Source organism: Lithobates pipiens, unplaced genomic scaffold (genome assembly GCF_037356315.1).
Source record: "Lithobates pipiens isolate NorthernLeopardFrog02 unplaced genomic scaffold, aLitPip1_a1.2 Scaffold_13, whole genome shotgun sequence".
Taxonomy (NCBI): Eukaryota; Metazoa; Chordata; class Amphibia; order Anura; family Ranidae; genus Lithobates; species Lithobates pipiens.
In genome coordinates, this window is record NW_027507718.1 from 163624980 (window position 1) to 163644800 (window position 19821).

Here is a 19821-nt window from a genome sequence, read left to right on the forward strand (position 1 = left end):
AGGCCCTATCAGGGAACCTTATATTAACCTGTGCACTGCAAGCCAACAGTGCTGATCAACCATTGTGTATTCCTTTGTGTGTTTAGCTTCCTGTTACCTGCCGTGTGCTCTTCTGTTGTTCCGTTACCGACTTTGGCGTGTCTTTGACTATTCCTGTCTGCTTGTGGCCCCGACCTTGGCTTTGTCCCTCACCATCCCTATCCTCCTGTTGCCTACTGTGGGTGTGAGCTGGAGGACCCTGGGGGTCGCGACCTGGAGCCAGTTGCAGCCAAGTCCATCCTCACCACTCGAGGCTCTGGTGAACACCTGCTGGCTCTTAGACTCTGCGCCCCAGGGAATCTTACGCTCTAACCTTAGTGGGATCTGTCTCCCCTCCGCAGCAGTCAGCCGTAGGGTCCACAACCTTGCGGTGCACTCCTGATCCCTACGGTGTGCATCTGTCACCTCACCTCAAGGTGACCTGTCACTGACTTAGCAGTCCGAATTGTGTTCAAAAACAGGTGCATGCAGGATGCTGCTTTCATACTATACAAACTGTTTATCAACTCTACTGCTAGATTATCTTACCAGGTGGCATGGGAAAGGGATCTGTCTATAACCCCTCATGTGGAGGACTGACATAAATGGAGTACGCAAATTCATAAAGGTATCCTTAATGTTGGCGTGATTAAAGCAGGCTACAAAGTCCAGGCCAGATGGTATTTAGTGCCGGAACACCTGTCAAAAATGTATCCAGGCACCTCGGCTACCTGTTTCAGGGGCTGTGGCCAGATAGGCACACCGTTACATGTGTGGTGGTCATGCCCACGTAAATTGTTTATTTTGTTCTTGTTGTTCTATACCCATGCTATAGCGCAAAATGTTATCCCTGTCCAAATCTGTTGGTGACCAAGTGCTTACCCGTGACCTTACAGAAGACCTAACCCAATTGGCAAGATTGTTTGTTGATCTGTTTCCCCTCACTTATGTACCATTTCTTGTTGTCTATACAGAGCATGCAAGGAATGTTCGCTGCTCTGCGTAGTGCTTCTTTTATTTTTGTTCTTCTCAAAATAACAGAAAAAAGGGGGAACAGCACCTCGCAGTCAGAAAAAACGCAGCAAACAATTTAAAATAAGGGGGCAGACAGGGGACAAAAAAAAACACGCAGCAACCAAAAAAAGAAAAGAAAAAAAAGGGTATACAGCAGCACTGTATACAGCACTAAATGTAATGTAATTCTGTGTTAAACACTGCACTACACTAACACACTGTCACGAACACACTATACTAACAATAAACTAACACTCTGCACTCAAGAGTCACAAAACGAGCCCTGCTATATCTCCACTCCAACACACTATAAGAGCTGGCTGGCCGAACTTTTGGTTGGTTCAAGCTGTTTGCCCATCTCTACTTCTCAGGATTGAAGAAAGATAGAGGCAAAATAACATCAAATTATTGAGGAAAATCTGCTGCCCTCTGCCAAAAAGTTGTCAATGGGAAGAAGGTTTACCTTCTAACAAGACAATGACCCAAAGCACACAGCAAAAACGATCACACAAAGGTGAATCTCCTTGCATGGCTTAGTCAAAGCCCAGACCTAAACTGCATTGAAAATCTGTGGGATGACTTGAAGACTGCAGTCCACAAACAGTCACCATCAAATTTAAATGACTTTGAGCAATTCTGCAAAAAAAGAGTATGTGCAAAGTTAGTAGAGACATACCTCAACAGACCAAAGGCTGTCATTAAAGTAAAATGTGGTCCAACAAAATACTGACATAAGGGGGTGATCCTTTTTCCAACTTAGTGATTCTGTTTTTGATTTTTTTTATAATTTTTTCTGACATGTTGGTGTTATATCTTTCATTTGGATCTTAATTGCACTAGTAAATACACTTGGATAAAAAATGTATCTGTCTTTATTTGAGGCTGCAAAGCAACAAAATGTGATTATTTTAAAGGGGGGGTGATTGTTTTCTATGAGAAAAGGAAATATAGGGCACGACAGCCTTGTGCATTATCCTTTGGATGTATTTTATTAAAAGTAGATAAAAGGAAAACTTCTCGCAAACATCTGTAAAAATCTTGCAATGCAAATAGTCTCTGAATAACAGCAAATGGTGTAAGACAAATGATGAACTCCAGAGGTCACGGAGGAGATAACAGGGGCCACTCCCGGCTGATACATTTCGTAGGAAAACCTTCTTCCTCAGAGCCCAGCAGTCCTTATATACAGACATATGCACAATCAGTCAATCAAGAAAGTCCCAGAATGGTGTTGCCCTTACTACAAGCAGATGTACATCTGATACAGCCGATTGAGAAATGGTGGGCAGGGTATTATTACCGTGTAGGCTCGACACAGAGCCTCATCTTCTCGAATTATAGGACGAAAGGGAGGACTAGTGAGAAAACTACAATTGGCCTCCCACAAAAGATCTCCCTGGCCATGTCACCATGGCACAGCACACCACCAGGAGTAGCCAATATTACCGGTCGGATATTGCTGAATCCATGGCACCAAGTGTGGGATCTCCCCCATATCGAAATTGTCTCTCCCGGCCTGTTCCCATGTCTGGAATGCACTCTGTCGTGTTTGTGCTTCAGATGATAGGAAGGGTGGGCCTGACGTCACTCCTGCTCAAAAATTACGTTAGCGGTAACGATGAGTCGCTGCCATTTTGTTGTAGACAAAACCATAGAGGCCAATTAAGTCAATACCGGTCATTTTTCCTTATACAATAGGAGATGATGGGATGGACCACTGTCAAACATCCCATAAAGGCGTACAAGCCAACAACAGTTAGCACTATAGGGGAAGATCCAGAAGGCTCTATGTTTGCAAAGCCTCTGATTATTTTCTATACCCACTGTAAAAGGATAAATGCATACCTGCCCATGTGCACTACCTAGCGTACTGCAATAGGTGTAAATGGGAACTTAGTGTATATAAAGAATGAATTTCACTGTAACACAACGCATGTACTATTGTGTTGAAGTGCACTGCCAAATCGTGCATTAGGACCATAGGTTACCACAATGCAATAGTGTGAATTCAGTCTAAATATTTATTGGTAAAATAAAGAATTTGTACGCTAAGGTTTATATTACTATAAAATTCAAAAAGTTTCTATAATAGAATAGATTTAACATATGCCACTGCATGTACACATTAACCATTGTTTTAATTTGTGCAAGTTTACATCTGTAATATGTATTGGTGTTAATCAGATTTTTGATGCACCAACATTCTATTTATGACAATGAAAGTGCATGAAAATTCATAATTATTGCTAATGCATGTAAAATGCATGAAAACAGACACGCAAGGGTGTGAATCCAGCCCTATACTGTAGGTTCTGTTCTAACAGTTTCTGAGCTTCAAGTCCTGATTAAAATCTTAACTGATTTCAGCAATGTAATTTGAATAGGCTTGCAAAGTTTAATATTATTTAATAATACTAAATATATAATGAAGCAGAACAACCAAATATAAGACAGAGAAATTCAGTATGGAAGAGTGTAATAAAGAATGTGATAACCCAGCAGTACCTATTTGCTCTTAAATCTGCATTATATATCAGTATATATGTTTTTTTTCATCCGACATACACTGTCCCAACCAGACAACTCAATACTCACACTGCAATACACCTGTTTAGCTGATATTGTTGCAGGGAACTGAGTTCATGAGGCATAGTAGTTGCATTACTAACTTTTTTTCCGCTGACAAACTTAGTTGTACATAAGAAATTTGTTAAGTGGGCAAATGTAAAGAGAGAGGGAGATAGATGCAAAAAAGGAAGCTAGAGAAACAGATGTAAACTAAACGTAAAACAAAAAGAAAATAAGAAGCAAGTTGTGAAGAACTAACAAACAAATAAGGAAAAGAACAAGGAAAAAACACATGGGAAATGGCAGACCCTGAACCAAGTACAGTACTGGTGTACTGCATAGTATCAAGAACACCATTATATATGGTGTTTAGGGGATCAGAATGCCTAAACTGAACACTATACGTCTGCCTTAATTATTTTTGTGTTATAATGTGTGCGTTCATGTGGGTGTTTGTCTATACAAACATATTGTCATATATTCACATGCCACTTTAGAAATTGTTGCATTAATGTGCATGAATTCAGATTTTTTTTTAAAATCAAAAGTATGTACGGCTGCATATATATGAAGCCCAAAAGGAAGCACCTGGAGCAATCCAGGAATGACCTGGCCTTTTGGGTAGGGACATCTCCATTCAGTTAAAGGGCTTAGTACAGGAAAGCTCTTGTCGAAGCATTTACTGCACTTTACACAGTTTCACTTAAAAATAACTATTGCTGCTGTCCCTAATCACTTTAATGGCTCCCCAAAGGTGTCTTTTCACTGTGGTGAGAGTTGTAATGCTCACCAGATACACTGGTTATGGTTACAGCAAGTTATTGTATGTACATAGCCTAAATTACACCACATACAATGAAAATCTTTTACAAAATGCATGAAATATAAAAATATAAAATCCATAATTTTTGTAATGCCCATACATTGATCATAGGACACTATTATATGATAAACATTATAATTTTCATGAAAAAATTGAGAAGAACCAATTAACAGAACCAGTCACATTTAATTACACTAATTTCAGCCTTTACTGTATACTTTGGCATCACCTATTTACACAAGATAGTCTGAGTAAACTCAACTAGTTGCTCATCATCCATACTGCAAAAAGAGTTAATATAACATTACATTTTTGGTATGGTCTTAAGATGCCATATAAATACAGCAAGGGCTGATGTAAAACAACTTTATTTTATGATGTTGCTGGTTATTTACTAATATATAAATATGATAAATTATACTAAAAAAATTACATTTGATATGCAATATTTAGTTTTACTCCCATACTTGTCTCTCTGTAGGGCTCTAAACGACAGCATGAAGGAAAGGAAAGAAAAAAAAAACAATAAGTAAAGCTTACTACAACATCTGAAACATGTAAAACACGTGAGCACGTAGATGAAAATAATATACTGAACTAGAATTTGTGATCTTTTTGCTACATTTTTGTTATATTTGTGCAAATGTATATTCAGTGATTTCCCCTTTTATGCATGTAAAGTAACCCACTTCATGTATACATTTTGGCTGTAACTTTCTCATTAAAGCAAACAAAATTATATGTTGCCAATTAATTGTACATGAAAGTTGTATACATTGTTGTGTAATGTGGACTGTGAAAATCTTCAACAACTGTAACTAAAAAACTGTTATTCTTATTATATGTGGTAGCACTAATAGTAACATTACAACAAATTAAAAGCAAATATGATCACTGGCTTAATAATTTAAGTATTCACTCAGTAAAAACATTGTTTATGGTTAACATTTAAACAAACAAATTCAATACCAAGAGGATATAACAATGGACAATTGAAACAAAACCATTTTTTTAACCAAAATTTTGCCCTCTTTCATTTAAGGTATGGCCAGCCTGTAAGCTAAAAAAAAAATTGATAAAAAAATTAAAGAAAATGAGCATGACTATGAAAATGTTTTTGAAAGATCAAACAAAAAGGAAGAGAAAGCAGAAACGCTGAAAAGAGCATGAAGGAGGAAGAGAAAAAAAGCAGGAATGTAGCATTACAGTGCAAAATATTCATTAAGTAGAAGATTTAAAGTAGAATGATATCTATAATATATGGATGTTCAGTGAAGAGGTCAAAATAAGGTAAAACAAATGAAAAAAAAAAAGGTAAAGCATAAAAGTATAATACAAAAAAGAGGATGGAAAAGAGTAAAAAAAGAAATCAAAACATTACAAGCATGATGGTAAGAAGGATGACTAATATCTAAGTTAGTGCAAACTACACTAAAAACTACACAAAAAAGAACACATTCATTTGCTAACCAATTTATATATTTATTTACAAATAGTACATCTTTTTATTAGTAGTTTGGGTATTAACCCCCCAGAAATGAATATATTGCCGCTAACCAATTCTTAGATGTGATGACTACATTAGTTTCCTTATTTAGGCTTTTCCCCATTTTTTCTCCCTGTCTAGCAAAACTGGCAGTTGGAGTGTTGAGACAAACTAACAGACGGGGTGGTTGTTGTGGTCAGATTTTGTTGATTTCTGTAAAACCTTAATTCCAGCTCTTGCTGTAACTGCCTAAAAAGTGCCTAAAAAGTGTTAACTGGAGTTTGGATTTAATTTGTTAGTCAAGTCTATCTAGCTCTACTAGTGCATCAAACACTACACAGATGGACAAAACTGTGTTCCAAAGTTGTACTCTTTAACCCCTTTAGTGGAGTAGAGACACCCTAAGACAGAAGGTATGTTACTGGCAGGATCACTGGTTGAAAATAAAGTAAAAAAGCAAAAAACAATATGAATGCAGCTACATTTAAGTGTTGGTAAACTGCAATTTAATATTTGTTTGTTTGGGGGTTAATATTGCTTTAAGTATTAAATCAGGCTAAGTAAACTGATCATTTGTGTAATTTTTCCAGTATTTGCATTTAAGAGTCTACTTCAGATGTTACTTAAAAAGAAATTATATTTAATATTGTCACAAATTGCTGTTGAGTTATTATTATTATAACATTTAATTCAGAGTACTTTAAAATTGTACTTGTTTTATATTTGAATTCATATATTTCATATACAGATTTCTACATGTGATGTGGCAAACTCCACATCAATGAATGTTATTAATATGCCTGCTTAAAGCGTATTTCCACTTTTCAGTCAAATTTGGGGAAACCCTACCGTATGTTTGTTATGTGTTACCATTCACACAGCATGCATAATAAATATTGTAAAATAATGATGTAGATGTTTCCCCAGGGGAAGGTGCCCTAACTGACTGCAAGGGTTTTTGAATTACTTCAGAGTGAGTATGTCCTAAGTCTTTTCTCATTAACAAACATTGCAAGATGCCTATCCTATGCCTATATCTTCCTGCACAGTGTAGACAGGGTTAAAGATGGCTAACACAATTGTCCAGCCCCCTTAAAAAAAGGGAACTAGTAGTATTTTTTTCTTGGTAGAGTTTCCAGAAAAGAGCAACTAAAAAATGGCAAGCTGGAATTGTATTACTATTTTTTTGTTATGCTATGTGAATAGCCACATGTAACAATTAAATTTGACTGTAAACGTGGAAATAAACTTTAAGGACTGCTAAGATAAGCCTAATTTTTTAATCTTCTAGTTTTTATTACAAGCCACAGTAATCTATGTTTTCCATTTGGGCCAGACCTGACCTACAGACATGCACACAAAACAAGTAATGAAACAGTCGTTGTGCAGTACAATGCAAGGAGCAGAGTCTGCAAATTTAATGAGCAAATATGGCTGGCTAATGAACATATACATTTATAGACTATACACAGAAACAATGTTTTCTTGGTAAAAATAATAAAGGGCCAGCGTAACCAGTAGATGCTTCAGTAATTAGTGGAGCCTGTTGGATTGGGTCAGCCACTGGTTTCTTGGATACTCCAACTGCCTGTTATAATTTTTTACTCTTTTCCTGCCCAGAGATTTGGATGTGCTGACCACCTTTGCATGTTCTAGCACATCCAGTTGCATCCTGCCTAATGGAAAATAAGTGAAATATTAACAGGGAAATGTCAGGCTCATGTGAGTGGACTGACCCTTTAACATTATCTTAAAATTATTTACATTAAACTCGTCACATTCATACACACACATAACATAAACCGATGATAGCACAGCACAGCCGAAAGCTAACTACCCCTTTACTATTTCCACTTTCTGATTGTACACCCACCAGCATCTCACAGTGTTGTGCATTTTTCCTTAGAAATGAATTATTAGACAAAGAAAAGGAAAAATCTAGACTTAAATGAACAATTTAATTTCTAATGCTGTTCTGGTAACTACTAAAAAAGTTAGAATTCCCATCACTTTCTTTTCTGTTGGCAATGGTCATCAGAACAAATACAGGGAGTAAATGACCACCCTCCGGTACACAGACAGCAATAAAAACTCTATAGTTGAAGTGTCACACTATTTTATGGGGGTCCAGATATAAGTTAATTCCAAAGACCAATTGTTTATAACATTCAATGTGTTGGGGGGGAGGGGGGGTTGTACTCCACCCTCTTTATCAGGGCTTCAAGAAACAATGTATGCAGACTTTAAAAAAATTATAAATAATTAGGACATTTTTACAGGGAGAAGGTTTACACTGCATCCATTAGTGGCTAGTTCAAGCTCTTTGAATATTTAAAGAGTTGTTACCAGAAACATTTGCTCACATTGGAAGTTTCCCCTCACAACTTTCATGACAACTCTAAAAATTTCGGATTGACTCTAACTTTGTCTTCGTAACCATGGTCACCGAGACAAATAGAGGGGTAATTCCCCTCAGCAGGGAAACTGCAATGGTCACTAAGACAAATAGAGAGGTAATTCTCCTCAACGTGGTAACCACGATGGTAACCAAGACAAATAGAGGGGTAATAATTTTCTTCAGCAGGGGAACCACAATAAAATGTTTTCAGAGATTCTAGCATCATTCAACTCTATTCAAAACCAAAAAAAACAAAAACAAATTGTCATTACATACAGTTTAATAATACTAACTTGAAGAAAAATTCCCGGCAGTTATTAGACACAAATTATTGCTGATGTTTATTAAATTTGATTTATTTTTATAAGAAAAAAGCAGTTCTCTGGGCATGTGGGTATAAAAAGTAAAAATTTTATAAATACAATGAATCTTTGTAAAATAGCAATTGTACTGTTAATTCTATTCATACTCGCCACCCAGGTTCCAGTGGCATCTAAAAACAGTTGATGTTCTGGTCAACTATAGTGCTGGCATGTGGATGGCTGGCAGGAATGGGAGAGTAGCTTCTTCCTATTCTCTTCTCAACCAGTGGTATGGAAATGATAAGAGATCCTGACACTGGCAGCTTTAAATTTTACTAAGGTAGGTATAACATCACAGCTCATATATGGACTAATAAAAATGATGGGCTGTGATGTCACTTTACATGAGTGCTGAAGAGCCATGTACTGGGTTGATGGGTCTCTTGAATAATGGAGGGTACCCCTACTTTGGTGGAAACCCTTTCATACCTCTGCTCTATGCTGAAGGACATGTGGGCTGGTATCAACATGTCAGGGAGCTACATGCTTCCGGTTTTATTTTTACTTTAATTAATTGGAAAAGCACTGGCTATTCAAAGTGCACTTATTCAGTCAAAACTAATTTTATTAAAGTGTTCAATGAATGTGAAGTGAATGTGCAGTGTGTGCTAATTGTACACAGAGCAAATACACAGAACAGTGTTTCTAAGATTTCAACTAGTTTTTAATCTAAGTAATGCAGAGGATCCAGTAATCTGTTATCAACAGCCACAAATGCATTTTCAGATCAAAAACCACCGTCTGTGGAAGGTTGCCTTGAAACCTTTAGGCCGGGTGAACACTATTGTGAATTGGATGCGGAATCACCGCATCCAATTCACAACAGCAGGAGATTGTGACTGGCTCTCTATGGTATGAATTTGCACAAGGAGCCCTGTGAGTCCTTTGGTTCATTTCAGGTTCAAATTCAAAATTTGGGCTGAAATCAGACCTGAAACGGTGAACAGGGATGCACGGGACCCCTGCTGGGAGCCACAGCAGCATTAGGTGTGAACCCAGCCTTAAGCATATTCACCATCCAAATTTTTTTTTACAGTGGTTGAAAAATGACTATTCAGTACTTGGTGGTCACTAGCTGGTTAAGTACCATAATGGCTATATGTCTTAGACAGCCCAGTGGCATGATTTCTTGCAGTAGTTTCTGTCTTCTCAAAACCATTGTGAGGGTGTTGCTCCCTCACAAGTGCACATTTTTTCTCTGAACATAGATTTATTAATTATTTGGGGAAATCAATTGGGGAGGTTCATACCAATGGCTAGCTTCTTACTTGCTAATTTTGGTGATACTGTTTTACCACTGGGATAAACTAATATTTGATTGTGTCTGACAGAATTCATAGGAAACTGAAATATCTTTTTGAATGGACCTTTACCAAGCAACAGTATGTTTCACACAATTCCTCTTAACAAACCACATATACCTGCAGTCACTGTAGTCATATAACTACCCCTCCAAGTATATATTCCATTCTGGAAGTATGGAATAAAATACATGTATTGTAATGGCCTGATTTATTACCGTATAAAATAATACAATTAACGAAAAATCTGTATAGAAATAAACTGTCAACAAATGTGCATGGCTATAGTTTAAGGAGGCTGCATAAAACCTTAAATCTGAAAACTCTATCTGTGACCTGTACACAAGGAGATATTGTCCTGTGCATACACAATCCTTTCTGCTCGTGCGCCAGGAATTTAAGTACCAGTCAACATAAGAGAGTCCATACACTAAGAAGAGGGATTCCAGTGCTAAATACCCATACATATGTTGGCTTATTTTTTACAATGGCATAGCATACAGGATTTTTATATGCCTTTTAGCTTGGTCCATGCACATTTGCTTGGCAAGTTTCCAGCCTTTTTTTCAAAAATTGTATTCACAGGTGCAACAGAAGGCATAACAGCAACTATATGTGGACATTCAAATCACTCTATGCACTGGACATCAGCTAGATTAGGTTAGTGGATTTCAATGATGTTCTGTACAAACACTGTTTTTCATAAATCATCAAGCCTTTGGTATTTATACCTTCTCAGAGGACCATAATTGCCAAGCATCATGGCCTAATCACGTCTGTGGTATTTTACATATACTTGTCATTCAGCATTCAAATACATTGTAATATACTGGCTAATTCTGTATCTTCATACAATACTGTCTTATGACTGACTTTCATTATTATCTATAGTACTAATGTATTTCTAATAGGCAAACAGGGCTTACCTACCATCTTGGAAGATGTAGTACTTGTTAATTCCTCAACACAATTAAAATTCAACAGTATTAAAACATTCTATGAAAAAGTGATAAACGTATACTTTTGTTGAGCAAAAGACAAATATGACAAAATAAAAATAACATAAAAACCATAAAGAGCAAATAAACATTTAGAAATAATGAAAATAGTTTGATAAAATGTTTTTTATATAGGAGACAGAAGGAAGGAGATGTTCTACAGGTAATACAAACAATATAAATGTAAGGTGTGAGGAATAAAAATAAGGATGACAGTTTACAAAATACAGTAAGAAAACAGCAGAAAAAAGGAGGAAAGTCCTGTGTATATGTGAAACTGCATTATATTACAAACACTTAGTGAATAGGTATGATATTGCAAATTGTAAAAATTACAATGCTGTAACCTATATTAGTTGGAAAACTGTTTTTACCTTTGCTGAGAATAGTCATACTTGTTATTTTCATAATCACTGATTCACTTAACCTAATATAGTTTACAAGCTAAGTAGGTCAATCCAACATTTGCTTGCCCACCAATTTAATTAAGCATCTCCAAGGGGATTTCAAAGCATTCATTGGCCAAAATGAATATGAATTTTCTCCAGTATGTTTTGAATTTCAAGCTTCTAACTTACTTTCATATAAGACAGGGGTCTCCAATGTTTCTATAGAAAGGGACATTTTAATGTCCTTCAGGCTTTAGGAGGGCCGGGCTGTGCCCAGTGGGAGTACTTTGGTATTGGAGAAATAGTTGGTGTCAGAGGGAGGAATAGTGCCCCATCGTTGGTGTCAGTGGAAGGAATAGTGACCTATTGTTGGTGTCAGGAATAGTGTCCCATTGTTGGTGTCAGTGGAAGGAATAGTGCCCCATTGTTGGTAGCAGTATCAGGAATTATGCCCCATTGTTGGTGTCAGTGGCAGAAATAATGCCTAAAGGGCCAGATGAAGGCAAGCAAAGAGCTGCATCTGGCCCCAGGGCCCAAGATTGGAGACCAATGATATAAGAGATACCAATTGATACAAGAGGCAATAAGAAAATCTATGTGTTTACATTTTACAGCTATCAGGCACAAATAAAGGTCCAGAAAGCAGGCACAGGCCATAAAGGCAGTTGCAAGCAAGGAGTAAACAAAATAGCCCCGTAGAAATCCGGAAAAATATTCATAAAATAATCTCACAATAAGTAAAATGAGTAAAGGTGAGTATGCATTGTATTATTTTAGAATAGACACAATGGGCCCAGAATCCCGGAAAAGCAATACACAGTAAAAGAGCATGAAATAGCTAACTCAAAGAAATACATTTATTTTCCAGAAAAGGATTAGGAGTACACCTTCTTGCATTGTTCCCTTTCCAGGATATCTATCTATGTATATATATATATATATATATATATATATATATATATATATATATATATATATGCCAATATAATATAAATATATGCCTATTACCCATTTTATTCATGTTTTTGTCCTTCCAGATGTTAATGCGAAAGCTCATAAGTCTGAATTATTAGGTGTCTTGATGCTGATACTACACTAAGGACCTTAGATTGTAAGGACAGTGACAATATAAATGTACAATATACATTGTTAGTGCGATATAAAAGGAATGCATTTAATAGTAAACCAAAGCAGCTGAACTATAGCAAGGCCACAGAAGCAGACAATTTTATATTTGTTTTGCTTATGTCACACATGTTAGTTTTAAAATCTGATAATTTACAAGGAATGCAGCACATAACTAGCCAGCATTTTGGAATGCTGGAATATGCCCATCAAGCTGAATTATCTTACGTAGTTATATAGTTGGTAAGGTAGAATAAAGCCACTGGTCCATCCAGTTTAACTTGAGAATGTGTGTGTGCTTGTCTACTGTTTACCATATCCCTGTACATAGCACTTGCTAAGAAACACATCTAAAACTTTTCTGAACTTATCCACACTCTCTGCTGACACCGCAACTGTAGAAGGGAGTTCAACATTCAACACCTCACCACTCACTAACAGTAAAGAACCATAAATTATGGTTTGTAAATGATCCGTGTCTCATTGAAATTCAGTGCGTAGCCCGTGCCTTCTTTAGAGAACTAAGACTAAAAAGTTTCCTCCCAATGCCATAGTCAACATTCCAGGATTCATTCAAGGATTTGTATCATATGCCGTCTTAAGTGCCTATTTTGCAGGGAGAATAAGTTTAATGTTTGTGGTCATTCCTCATTACACCCTTTTGTTGCCCTTTTCTGGACTCTGAGCAGAATTATAGTTTAGTAAATACTCTTTTTAATCTTGACATTTTTAAACTTAAGCTGGTCATAGGTGGGTAGATAGAGGAATCCTCCTCTCCCCGCCGGGACACTGTATTCTATCCATTGAACTCACTGCTGTTAGAATACACTGATGAGCAGCTGCAGCTGCTGATGGACGAAACATGTCCCTTCAACAGTAGACAATGAAACAACTTCCCACACTGGCACCACACTGGTTAAAATTTAGCCAGTCGCTACTGAACTGGGCAAAATTTTGATTTGTCTATGACCAGCTTTACGTTGTGAAGATTTTCACACTTTTACTTACTCAAATTTTGTGACATATATTTACTATTTACTTTTTCCTCCCCCTTAGGCACAAAGGTGTTGAGAGAGGGAGTTCCAGGAGGTTTAGGAATCACTGCTTGCAGGTAGCAAGGTACAAAGGGGTATGTAGTTCTTAGAATTTGAAAGTAAACCACAGAGATGAAGCTGCAAAGCATGCAGGGAATCCAGGAAGTTGTGGAAAGATGGGCAGCAGGGAGGCAGCACTCACAACATGAGAGGAGATTCTGCAAGATGTCTTATATTGGATTGTCTATTGTTTGTATTGTTATTACAATTATAATGTTATACAATAAAAGTGTATACTGTGACCATAGGTCTCTTTTAAAAGTAAAAAACATTGCATATTTTCAGTACAATCTTATAATTGTGATGTTTACCTCAAAGTCATGTTCATTTTAAGGCCTTGTTCACATGGGCATAGAAAAATGTACCAGGTGTTCCATGCGTCCACATGCAGGCAGTCCCATTCATGTCAATAGGGACACAGCAGCTGAACGAACACATCTGCCTTTAAAACAATAAAAAATCTGTGTGGGTGCGTGTCCCTGATTGCACACTGTCTGCATTTAGGGACATGCACCCACATTGGAGTCAAAAAGCAGTGCGACCATTGCATCTCAATTGACAGGAATGGGATTACCTGCATATGTATGCACGGAATATCTGTGCAACCCATGCAGACAGAACACGGCCCTCAAACAGGCGTAAGCATCCCTGTATAAATGAGGCCTTCCTTGCTTGCTGTGCTATAATATGACTATTATATTTAAAAAACACATATATTTGTAAATTTTCTCTCTCACTTTGATTATAATTCATTAGTTGATTGATACATGTTAAAATACATTCTCATCCACAAAGAGTTAAGGAGGTCATAAACAGGATAATCCAGCATGAATAAAAGGTCTAAGCGCTTAGGACAATCCTATAGATAACAACCATATGACCCTATTCAGAGGTTCATGAACCATTGAGTAATCAAAACCTACTTGCCTTCTCTGGGAAACCAGATGGAATGCAAAGAACCAAAATGTCGATATACTCATTCCAGTACTTTTAGATGTGCCAAAAAGCCTGCTGTACTGGTGATTTAAGAGGAGTGCACCCCCTTTTTTTAAAAAGCTCTCCCTAAAGCACCCCTAGTTCTGAAGGTCATGGGATATGATATTCATATTGAAGAGGTTACATATTCAGTTACCATTTGCAAACCTGTACTGAAATACTGAACATGTCATTACTGCACTATTTCTAAGAATACTAGTTGAATAGCTGTCTATGGATTCAATACGTTTTACATTAGAAAGTCAGAATTCTTAAGCTAAAAGTTCCAGATCAGTGATTCAGAAGTACTAAAGCCACCAAACCATTATGTGGAGGAAGGAACAAAATACCAGTGAAAACCAGAGACCATCATATACAGCAAGGCATAGGTTGCTTACATGCATAAATGTAGAGAACAAAGGACCACCTTTTTCAATGAACAATAGATAAAGTACAAAGTCTGCCCCCCACTCCAAACAGGAGAAAATGGTGGAAAGGGTAGAGATCAGTTACTCAACAGAGAAGGCTGCACGCTTGTCCAGCAAGAGTGAAAACAGGCAAAATAGAGAGCGCCCAAAACTCAGTCTAGTCAGTTCAAGTGAGAAAAATGGAGTGAAAATAGAATTCATCTTCTGATTTATAACAGATTGAAGGCAGCACTGCAGTGACCAGATGCTGGGAGTGAAGAGAATAGGAGTAAAATAAATGTACAGACTGATGAAACATCAGCAGCAGCAGTTCACACCAAACGGGAAACTTATGTAAACAAACCTCAGAGTGCTGGGCTACACAATTCACAGTCCATATTTTTGAATGGGATGTAAAATGCAAAGTTCCATGGAGTTTCCACTGCTTAAAGCGGGAGACCCGCAAACATATACAAATACTGCAGCTGCTGACTTTTAAAATAAGGACACCAACCTGTCCCAGGGTCCAGGGTTGTCGGCACCCGAGACTGAACCGTCCCTAGGTCCTCAGATGCTGGCGCTGCCATCTTCGCTATGGGAATCAGGAAATTAAATCTTGCGGCTTTACTTCCCGGTTCACTACTGCCCATGTGCAAGTCACGCAGCGCAATGTTGTCTCTGGGAGCCGTGTGTGTCCCAGCAGACAGCGCGGCGGGTCAGAAAGAGGCATGGACTCCCGTGGACAGGTAACTGCTATTTGCACCCCCCGAAAGGTGCCAAATGTGACACCAGAGGGGGGCTTCCGAAAAGGGGAGGTTACATTTTTGTGTGAACCTCCGCTTTAACTCTGCAAATGGACCTCCATAATTGGAGAAGATCTGGTCATGCGACTTTGACATGATCGGACTCTCCTCCCTACTTTATTTTCCCCCTCTCTCTGCTAATTAATTTTTATTGCACACCATTGGCTTTTGACTGACAGCCATCAGAGTAAAATAAACTTTTCTTTTTGTTTTTGTTTGTGGCTTCCCCCTAAAATTTATACCAGACCCATATCCAGGAAAAGCATCTGCTATACATAAAGGGTATACCTGACCGTTTTGTTTAGAAACAAAAGTAAAGCGTCTGAAGCTGTTATTTGCCTGTAATTTAAATGACCCTTTTTTACTTTGTAAATGCCAGTTTTACTATAGTAGGTTGTATACGTCATACAGACATGTCACTTTATATGCACAGTAAGGGCAATCTCAGGAATGTTATTTAAAGGAATTTTACATTTTTAACAGTGACTTTAAAATAATAAATAAAATGGCTTATCTCTGTCAAACAGAATTTTTGCTTTGGTACATGTCCCCAGGTACGTTCTGCTTATCTCTAACGACTACTAATAAAGTATAAAATACCATTGTTCACAATATTAATGGTTATATTAGAAGGAGATGAAAGTCATAACAGTATGCCACTTAATTTTCTTCTATTAATTGTAATAGAAGGTAACTTGCAGGTCCAAAGAATCTGTACTCTGTATTTCACAAAGTGTCAAGAGACAACCCTTGGAATTCATAAAGACTGGTGCAAACAAGTTTTGCGAAAGTGTCTTTCATGAATTCTAAAAGTGGTGAAGAATGAGCCAAATTCCTGTACCTGTCCAGAACTTGTACTTGAATTTGGCTCATGCTGCACCATTTTTAGAATGAACATGAGACACTTTTTTGCAGTTCTTCTCTCTGTATGGTAAAAGAAAGTTAGTCTTCCTTAGCTCCACTTTTACATTTGTTGTATTCAATGCGACACAATGTATAAACGTGGCGCATTCAATGCGACACAATGTAAACGTGGCGCATTCAATGTGACACAATGTAATAGTGGCGCATTTTAGAACTATCTAAATTTGTTGCATGAGTCGCTGTCAGAACAAAATCAAATGCATTAATTTGGCGCATAAATAACAAGCAGGTTAAACGCCAGAAAATTGGCACAGCAGCTTTATTGAATTCCACCCATTGTGTTTATGGAAACATTTTATAATATACCATTTATATGTAATAAGTCTTTGATTTACTGTTTTAGGTGTCCTTCAAGTATACTTGTATAGTCCAAGGGCATTTAAGAATATAAATTACATATGTGGAGTTCCTTTTCTTTGTTGCTACCAAGGAGTAAATGCAGGTGGTCTTTTTCATTTACAAGAAGGTTTTGAATTGTTTTAGCTTTTCTAAATATAATTTTTTGTATCTTTTGGGTAAACTAAGCTTTAAGATAGCATTTTGATTATTGATTACACTTCTACATTGTTATGGATATTAGAAAATGTTTTAAAAGCTGGAGAACTCAATTTCTAGTAGCTTGTATGGAATTCGATCTCTAGCAATTTGTTAAAGCACATACTCTTCTAAATGTTCCTTTCAGCAAAACACAGCTTTTGAATTTCTGGAACAGAGATTGAATGTCTGATAAACAAATTCTGTAAAGATTCATTCCTCACAGCTTACAGTGAAATCTTTGATAGTTGTGACAGTCAACTTCTTTTAAAATATTTTTGCAATGATCACATTATCTGGGGGCACATACAAAATAAAATCCAGTTAATTAATGTGTTGGTGATTTGAGTGATGAGTAAACTTAAGACTTCAGATATTATGAAATGGAAATCCACAAATTCTAACACTTGATTCATTATAAATAAAAACAAAAACAAAAACGAGATCATTGCTATATTCCCTGCAGCTCTAGCTGGGTGCAAAATAGGTCCCCATTGCAGTACCTAATTGTTGTGGATAAAGAAGTCCAAAATGTAAAAAAAAATATGTTCTGAAAAGAAAATATTCTTTAACAAAAATGTAAGCACAGAATCATAAGATATATGGGTGAAAAGTGAGACAACCTCCACAGTTAAAAAGTGTTATTACCGTTTCAATTTGAAACAGGAAACAGTTTGACACCAAGACTCCCTAATTTGTCTAGAACTACTTCTGAAGAAATACACCTTGCTGTTTGCAGCACTTAGCAACAATAACTGGCTATTCAAGCCAGTGAATTATTACTTAGAAACATAGAAACAGAAAAGTGATGGCAAAAAAAGTGGTTCATTCCCTTTTTAAAAAAAAATGTATACATGTTTTTGTATTTTTTTTTACTTATAGATCTATGTTTGTCCCAAGTATGTTTGAAGCCCATAAAGCCAGCCATAGACATCTAATAGGAACTGGCCAAGATTCATGTATGGGCAGGCTGAATGTACCAATCAATCAACTTTGGTACAATTAGCCTGCCAGGTTTTACATGCGATATAGCCATTAGCAATCACTGTCTTCTCCCGGCGGCGACAGCGTTTCCCACCCTTCTGCTGGGAGAACACAATGGCTTGGCGGGAGGGATTCCTCGGTCAACAAGTGCCCCAGGACGATGTGTGGTGAAATGCGTCAGTAGGAGCGAGGTGCTAGCGTTACCGTGCTGTTTACTATCCCAGAAGGACGTTCAATTGTAGCTGGCTGGCTTTTAATATTTATGCCTGTACATTCCCCCATGATGTCCACCGGGATGTAAGTGCATTACTTTTTAGTTATTAAATGCATAGTTTGGTTTTACACTATGGAGAGTATCTCTTCTTTTGGATTACTATGAATACGGTGTCTGAGGGAGGATCCTTGAACCTAGTGGAAGGATATGATCAGCTGCCTTGCCAGTGTGATATGAGAGCTTATCTGGTTGTATTTGCCACCTGCTTTCAAACCCTGGATGAAAAGGCCCTGGCTGGGTATTAACCACAAGCGATCCAGCTTGTGTAAACTGGTAAGTGTGTTATTCATTTGGTGGTGGATAAACACTTTGTGTGTCAGTGTTATTCACGATTATCAAAAGGAAGATTCCTATCTAATGAATATATGCACCTTTGCCTGCATGGGTGGCATGATGTTTCTATATTCTACCTGTTAAGGATCATTATTCACAGCTTATACCAGTTCCTGTGGATTATTATTATTATCACTATATAGATTCATTCATCACTGGTTTATATGTTGAGAGTATGTAATGGGCTGCCATTATTACCATATACAGATTCACTTATTTCTGGCTTATTTGTTATGCGCATATTAGTTTTTTCTTCTTCTTTTGTCACATATTGTTATCTTATTAGTTGAGAGAGTGCAGCTCTATTTATTATCACCTCTGTCAACACTGTCTGTTGGTTGCAGGAAAGAAATTTGCTCTGTCTATGGCCGGCCTTACCACTGACTGACTCATTACCTTTACCGTTGCTGGAAGTCTACAACTATCATTAACTACCATTTCTTCTTACTAGTTTGAGGTCATGTCCCCATATTCTTGGTCTTGGTTTCATATTGAAAATACTTCCCTCTTGAACCTTATTCACCCCCTTGATGTATTTAAAGGTTTCAATCATGTCTCCCCTTTCCTCTAGACTGTATATATTACGTTCCAAAAGTAGCTTCTGATATGTTTTATGCCTCAGACCTTTCACCTGTTTTGTTACCTGTCTCTAGACTTTTTGTATCTTATTAATATATTTTTGTAAGTGAGGTCTCCAGAACTGGACACAGTATTCTAAATGAGGTCTAATTAAAGATTTATATAGGGAAATCACAACCTCTTTCCTCCTGCTGGTGACCCCTCTAGTGATGCATCCTAGAATTCTATCTGCTTATCTCACTGCCTGGCCACACTGGTTACTCATTTTGCAATCATCTGAAATAAGTACTCTTTTTCCTCTGTAGTGTTGGCCAACACTGTACCCCCATTGTTATACTATCAACAGATATTCTTTCCTTCTGTGCACTATTTTACATTTAGAAACATTGAACTGCAGTCTCCAGTGTTTTGACCACAATGCCACATTATGCT

The 19821-nt window shown here is 37.2% G+C and overlaps 1 protein-coding gene across 18 annotated transcripts in view; it reads right to left on the minus strand.

The window, feature by feature from the left end:
* Window positions 1–19821, minus strand: part of ADGRL3 (adhesion G protein-coupled receptor L3) — a 1264347-nt gene that overhangs the window by 107394 nt on the left and 1137132 nt on the right. For 7 of the 18 annotated variants that reach the window (XM_077475785.1, XM_077475783.1, XM_077475796.1 and 4 more), the window contains one exon: window positions 4891–4908. The exons of 5 other annotated variants lie outside the window; for them this stretch is intronic. In XM_077475785.1, coding sequence (XP_077331911.1) covers window positions 4891–4908 — 18 coding nt within the window. Of the gene's footprint in view, window positions 1–4856; window positions 4909–19821 lie in introns of all 18 variants that reach the window. 6 more of the 18 variants (XM_077475790.1, XM_077475798.1, XM_077475794.1 and 3 more) reach the window with 1 other exon arrangement.